General features: G+C 44.1%; 1 protein-coding gene across 8 annotated transcripts in view; it reads right to left on the minus strand.

Moving 5' to 3' along the window:
* The window catches only part of ANKIB1 (ankyrin repeat and IBR domain containing 1), a 207,046-nt gene that overhangs the window by 22,378 nt on the left and 177,052 nt on the right, over nucleotides 1–7,616 (minus strand). For all 8 annotated transcript variants that reach the window (XR_015057498.1, XM_085878528.1, XM_085878527.1 and 5 more), the window contains one exon: nucleotides 197–248. Coding sequence is in view for 7 of the 8 variants with exons in the window: in XM_085878528.1 (XP_085734654.1) it covers nucleotides 197–248 (52 nt within the window). In the remaining variant the exon portion in view is untranslated. The remainder of the gene's footprint in view (nucleotides 1–196; nucleotides 249–7,616) is intronic.

Below are 7,616 nucleotides of genomic sequence, written 5' to 3' on the forward strand. Positions count from 1 at the left end.
TTGTTAAAGTGCTCAAATGTCCATGAGGGAACAGTTGTAGAGCAAAGTAGGACCAAACAGTACAGAGATCGTGGCCGAGCAAATTGTCACCTACAAAATGTATTCCTTTTATAATGTCAATTGGAAAAGGAAAACATCAACACTAAGAAGAACGAGGATGGTTTGTGGGGGTGGGGAAAGCTTCATAAATGTTTACCTCTGCAGAAGAAAAGCCCAGAAACTCCCATTCCCATGGTGCTCCATTCAACCTAAAAACAGAACAAACGAATCAATGAATTACTTGTACAAAATAATAATAATAATAATAATAATAATAATAATAATAATAATTGATGAGGAAGTGACTATTTGGACCATCATGCCTGCTTTGTATCTGCATCTTTATATAATGCAGGCTGTACTTGCGAAAAAGATAAGCATAGACAGAAATACATTTTGTCGGTGATGATTTGCTGGGCCACAATATCAAGAGTCAGATTTGCTTGGCCTCCTCACAATATTAAGTCAGAAAACGGAGTACACAGGTGCTATCCTGGAAGGTGTACCGATTCTTTGAAAAAAGAATGCTCCAGGCAGCAGCTTACCAACACTTTGAGGTTTAAATTACTTTTACTCCATTTGAAAACACTGAAAGTGCAACAGCAAAAACCGTGCTTTCTCCACTAACAGAACAACTGTTCCACCAGACAAGAAAGAGCCGCCCTTGCCCCCTTCCAGTGGAGATGTTGCAAAACATGGGCGGAACATAAATATGCATGTGGAAAAACATGAATATGCATGAAGCAAGACACGAGTGGAACAGAAATATACATTTTACATTCAAACTTGGTTACATCACACTCCTCGCTTGGCTTTTATATAAACGACCACAACAATTGATTGAGCAAAGAGAATGACGTGAATACGAGAACCAGGGAAGCCACATTGGCTGGAAACGTTGTTAAATTGTTAATGAACATTATCAAAAACGTTAAACATTTGTCAAAATTGAAATAAACTGACTACATAGTACATCATATACGGTCACTAAATTCATGGACCAGATTATGGCTAACGGATAGGGACATAGTGGAAAATAACGAGAGAATATGAAATTCACAATCTCAAGAACACAATGAAGGAATTCACTCTTCCCCCACTGGTAAAAGCAGGATGACCTCAGTTACAGGTCCCAGGTATATATGGGGTTTGCCATCCTTCATGGTGCGGATTCGCTCTTTTCAAACCTGATTGTCTGTGCTGGGCAATGTCTCATAGGGCCAGTCATTCTTGTGAGCATCTGCCTTCAGCAGAACGATATCACTGACACAAAGGTTGTCTTTCTTGACTTGCCATCGCGTACGGGGCTGCAGGGTCGGAAGATATTCTTTGTGCCATCGTGACCAGAAGGTATTCGCCAAATGCTGTACACGTCGCCACTGATAGCCGAAGATGTCTGGAGGACGACCGAAATCACCTGGTGGTGCACGAAGAGGCGTTGCCTTCATGGTAAGTCGTGCGGCTGGTGTCAAGATTTCTGGCACATCTGGATCTGTAGACACTGTACAAGTGGACAAGCGTTGACAAAAGTGCATACCTCCGCCAGGAAGGTAGTAAGGAGCTCGTGGGTTTGAGAAACTTTCATCTCCAAGAGTATCGTGTCAAGGATTCGATGACAGACACCGATCATTTGCTGCCACACTCGACCCATATCCGACACGTTCGGGGGCGGGGGTGGGTTGAACTTCCATTTTGAAAAACGTGTGAAACGTTGTACTCCCAATGAACGGTTAAGTTTGGTAACGAATGCGGCGATGGAATGAAACTTCAAATCATGAACCAACTCCAGAGCAGGCAAAGTGGGTTTAATGGATAGTTTTGAATCCCAGTGAAATCGCAGAAGGTCTTGGTGATCCTCACACACATAGAAACGATGGAACCAATTTTCTCGACGTCGGCCATAATGGAGATGGGTTCCTGTTTGAAGTGTACTCATACCCTGAGGAGACTATTGATGAGGTCTGGACCAGGAAGTAGTGCCTTACTTAGCGAGACATCACAATAGGTAGTACTGCCGAACACCAGACAAATATTTTCAGGTTTGCATGGATGGAATACAGCAAAATGAGGAAGATACCATCACAGTCGTTTTGGCTCTTTTCCTGGTTCAAGAGGCTCAGCATGTCATTTGGAAAAGAGTTTAGCCATGAAGTCCATGTGCTGCTGTTTAAGGACTGGCTTCTTATCCAGAAGTTTGCAAAGGGACTTTAAGCAGTTTATTGCAAGGGGTCGATTGTCTGAAAGTTTTACATCATCTCTGAAGGGTAACAGTCACACAATTGCCATTGCGATTACTGATTAATCCATCCTCCATGATAGAGAGAAAACGGTTGTCTTCTATGGAGTGACCCAGCTTGTCATCATTCCTTGTTCACTGATAGATGTCACTGCCAACCCCGTCATCATAGGCTCTGTGGTCACAGGATCTCCCGATGGGCTGACCTGAGGGTACGTGATGATGTGGCAGGATGACATACTAGACGGTGACGCGGCATGGCGAACAGAATGATGGTCTTCCATTGTTGAGAAAGTGGGTATGATCAGCCTCCACTCGCTCAAGGCGATGGACACTGTCAAGACATACATCACCAATTATCACCCATCCAAGGTCCAAACAAGGCCCAAACATCGAGCATTAGGTGGTCCATTCGGAGATTCTCTGACCTTAAGCGGCTGAGGAGCACCTCGTCCAATTAACAGCAAGATGCTGCCTCTGGGTCAGGTTCAGGAAATATTTCAGCGATAGGACGTATACATGAGTGGAGCCGTGCGACCCCCAGTGCTGGAATATCGGAGGAATTATGAGGAATAGCAATATACTCAGTTATCTCCGGGAGGGACAGGTGGACAATTCCATCGAAAGATTCGATGATTGGATTCCTGACACGCTGACCAATGGCTGCCATCGTTCTAGAGCAGGCTTTGAGTTCATAGAGGAGTAGATTATAGTTATGAGCTTGGTGTGGCTCAGTCGTTAAGGCAGTGGCTTGGGATCCTTGGGATCCTGAGTTCGAGCCCCGCTGGACACTGAGTTAGCATCAAGGGGGTTGATTCTGCCAGTCATCCTTCCAAAGGTCGGTGAAATGAGCACCAGTAGACTGGTATTTATCCCTGCAGGGTTGAAGACGATTAAAGGGTTGGGCGTCAGGAAGGGCATCCGGCCGTAAAAACATTGCCACAAGAAAGGGTACCATGATTGGAGACCACAAAAAGCTGACCCCTGCTCAGGGATAAAGGCTTTCAAATGGTGTGATGATGATGATGATGAGAGGAGTAGATTAGTTGGCATGTTGAAGTAGTCAAAGAGTTTGCAGTGGCCCAGAGACCGATTTGACTGGTCATCCAACACAGCATAAGTTTTCAGGATTACCAGTGATGAATACTTTCACAAGACAGATTTTGGAAGACCTTCCTCTGGACCCACTACAATCACAAATGTACGTACATCTGTTAATCACCAAAGGTCACTCCTTGCCATGCTTTTGAAGCCTATCTAATACTCTCTCAGGGTTTGAAGGTCAGGTCAGGTGTGGGAGCAGGCGCTGGAGCAGGAGAAGAGTGAATTCCCTCAGGTATGGGAGCATGGCAGGGTTTGAAGAGTTTCTGATAAATTGCATCCTTGCTGGTCTGTCGAGGGAAGCACAACCGGCATGATAAAGTGCTGAGCAATGACGGGTGCTGTTGCATCGAGAACAATGTAATTATGCTTGACACTCCTTGACTGAATGGTTAATTGACAGAGCACATCCAGTACATATTTTCAATTGGTGAAGAAGGACGAGTCTGGATTTCATAAATATATCATAAATACACGTGGAAAAATTACGGGTCCAGACCGGGAATGTAACCCAGGTCCTCTGGCAAACTGTACCAGTGCTCTGCCATCTGAGCTATCTGGGCGACCCACCGGCTGAGCACAGCAATTCCTCCACATATACAAGTGCCACTCTCTTTCCCCCACTGCTTCTGGGGCACTCGCTGCCAACCAGAGGAGCAGCTCGGGCCTGCTCTCGAGAGGGTCTGGATTGCAATGTTTTTGCTTTGAATATTCTGCAATGTGCAAGAGGATGCTCAGTCCTGTGAATAGGGCAGAATTGTTGCAGATCTTCCATTCGATAATGAATGTGCTGATTTTCAGAAGGCAACGCGACTGTTGCAGTCAGTCGGTCGACAATCTGTGGCAGCAATTCACCCGTGACTTAGGTCTTGCTTACTCTGGCCCTTGGACGAGTGTTACTAGTGAAGGCAGACATTGTTCTTCATAATGAGTGGAGCTTTCACCCCGGTAGCTGACGAACATGATCCATCATCATATCCCAAGGAAACCATCAGAATGACGTTATTGTTGAATCTTTGCATTGCGCCGAATGAAGGATGCGAGCATCGAAAATGGTGGAAATATGACATTGTGGGTTTCTTTACACTCGAAGGCCTCCATCCTTCAACAATCCACAAGGTCAGGTGGAAGCTTCGCTATGATCGGTTTGAGGAACACAGATATATATATATATATATATATATATATATATATATATATATATATATATATATATATATATATATATATATATATATATATATATATATCCAAAGCAGCAAGTCCAGAAAGGGAACCAGCATTTTTGGCAGCCTCTATTTCCTCGATGTTGTTGCTAAACTTCTGCAAAGTTGTGCAGTCATGAGAGACTTGAGGCAAAAGTTCCAGCATGTTTAGCAAGAATTGTGTAACTGCTTCATTGCTGCTGAAACTTTTTTGAAGGCGATTCTAGACCTGCTCCAAACAGACATCAGGGTTAAAAATATAGACTCAGTGAAGACGCTCTACGAGTGCTGTGGATTCTGAACCATCAGCCATATGATGAGCCATGAGGTTAAGCTGTTCATCGGATGTGAGCGGTACTCCTCTGATCATGATCTGGAAAGCCGCACGTTGTGTTCAGAATTTCTCAGGCTTATCGCCAAACACAGAAATCCTATTTGAAACTAAGTCTCTGGTGTATTCTTCCCCTCCATCCCTTCCCTCACTCCAAATTTCATCGGAGCCGACTCCACTCGTGAGAAGGCCGAATTCCTCAATTCTGTGCTTGCTTCAAGTTGTTGTGCCCCAAACCCCACCATCTCTGCACCCATCCTTCAGAGTCATACCCAACTGCTCCTGAATTCTGTCTTTTGCACCTGAAAAGGTGTTAAAGTTTCTGGCAACCCTCGACTCTGCAACTGGACCAGACCGCAACAGCTCAAGTGTCCTAAAAACCTTTTCTGCTACTTTTGCACTTCCTCTATCTGCCCTTTTCACCCTGTCATTTACCATAGGTCATCTTCCATCTGCTTGGAAATTATCCAGCATCACTGCATTACATAACCAGAGAGTTGGTGTCAAAGCCACCCAATGCTCGCCTGTTTATACATTTATCGTTTTTAAAAGACTTGTCTAATAATATTTTTTATAAAGCATTGCAGTGAAGTCTGATCCAAATAATTTTAAAGCAATACATGTATTTGTATATTGTAATCAGTAAAAAATAGTGTGGTAGATAAAAATATTAGAAAGGAAATAACTTGCACCAAAAACTTTAACATTTTCATGCTCACACTGATGCTGACGCTCATGCTCATGCGGGGGGTATCGCTATAGTTCTCTGTTCTTCGAACAGGCGAGCCAAAAAGGTGCAAAAATGGATCCTCTGAATTACAGACCAATTAGATGACTTGCAATCATCAGCTATGTCATGGAATCCATCATCGCAGTTGACAAATCATTCCTTTTCTCCAACAGCCTCATCTCAGATCATCAATTAGGATTCATATCAGGTCACTCTATGTTGGACGTGCTGCTTCTACTCTCCGAACAATAGAGGCCCTCAATATCAGACGTGAGACGAGGGGTCGGCTCTCTGGACACATCTCGAGCTTTTCATTTTCGACATCATTTTCTTGTTTGTTTATTTGTAAGCACTATATCTAAAGGAGTTACTGATGGATTCGGACAAAACTTGGTGGACAGGTTGGGTGTGTAACAAGGACGAATTGTTTCGATTTTGGTGAGGATCTGGATCCGGATCCAGGTCCTTGTATTTTAAAGTGATTCCTTAGAATTGAGAAATAGGGCCGAAAATGATACACAGTATAGCATGCTATTTCAAAAGGTTTCGGACGGATTATGACAAACTTGGTGGTTGAGTTTGGTTAAGGTCGGGATGCAGATCCAGCTTATCAGTGTGACAAACAAACTGTTCTACATGGAGTGCGCTCCACCAAGTGCCATTCTAGTTTTCACTTTTGTGGTGCTATCCACATTAAACACTTGTGGGAAGTTAAGAGGATGCAAATGGGAAAATAATTCAAATTGATGTGAAAGTCGATTTAATATCCCAGTTAGCTTTAAATAAATCGGGAAATTGAAAGGTTGTATTTTTGCTGTACATATTATATTATCACATGCTTAGATGAGGCCGAGATATGGGTGAGTCTTCGTTTTTCATTTGTATTGTTGTCGATTTCAGAATCGGATCCAAGTAATGCACACAACATCCACGTCCTCAAACAGTTATTTCCATAAATGCATGTGCAGAATAGACCCAACCCCTTGTCTGGAAGGATTCTAACTCTTTGATGCGTTGGAGAAGGGTAAAGAACAGATTCCCTTTCTTTCTTATGGGATAACCTTTTCCTTTATACGACATGTTCATGACGTATGATTTTATGTCAGTTTTCATTTCTGCATGAGCGATATTCACCGTTCGTGCACGCGATAGACAGCCGTTAGCCCAACGGAGACTTATTCTATTCCCTTTCCATCAAGACACATTGGCTTGGAAATAGACGATTTATTTACACATTTTACTTTATCATTTTCACTTTGGACTTGCGGGACATTAAAGTCATTTAAAACACCGCGCGCTTTTCTGGAACAGTTCATTTCGATGGTCAGGCATGGCTGTGGTCTCGGATATTTTGCCTCGGGACCACCTTTTTCCATTGACCCTCAGCACTCGCCTTTCTTTCATCGACGTTTGACATTCATCTTTTTCCATCAACGTTTGACGCCCTGCTCGGCGGCTCTATGGACGCTGGCTGGCTCTTGTTCGTGTCAGGCTGAACGGGGAGGTGATAATTACCAGTTGATGTTTTGTGAGCACTTCCATTTTCGGTCGGTTGTTCCAGAAAATGGCTGCTTTCTGGCGTTTGTCCAGCGCCCCGAACATGGCATCGTAAGCCAGAACTGTCTGCATTGGGAGTTGCATCTTGTTCGATGGTGAGGAGAGAATGATCATGAGAATTGACAGTTGGAGGTCACATTCAGCGATGCGCCAATAGGCAAGCCGGATTTGGCTGAAGTCTGCTTGAGGCTCCGCCCACACTGATTGCCTATAAAAAGGATAGGAGGAGAGCTCCTGGTGGTTGGTGACAGCTCCTGATAGCTCCTGACGGTTGGAGACACGTCCTGATAGCTCCTGACGGTTGGAGACACGTCCTGATAGCTCCTGACGGTTGGAGACACGTCCTGATAGCTCCTGACGGTTGGAGACACGTCCTGATAGCTCCTGACGGTTGGAGACACGTCCTGATAGCTCCTG

This window comes from Eptatretus burgeri, chromosome 4 (genome assembly GCF_056783735.1).
Source record: "Eptatretus burgeri isolate ZD-2024b chromosome 4, Ebu_testis_v1, whole genome shotgun sequence".
Taxonomy (NCBI): Eukaryota; Metazoa; Chordata; class Myxini; order Myxiniformes; family Myxinidae; genus Eptatretus; species Eptatretus burgeri.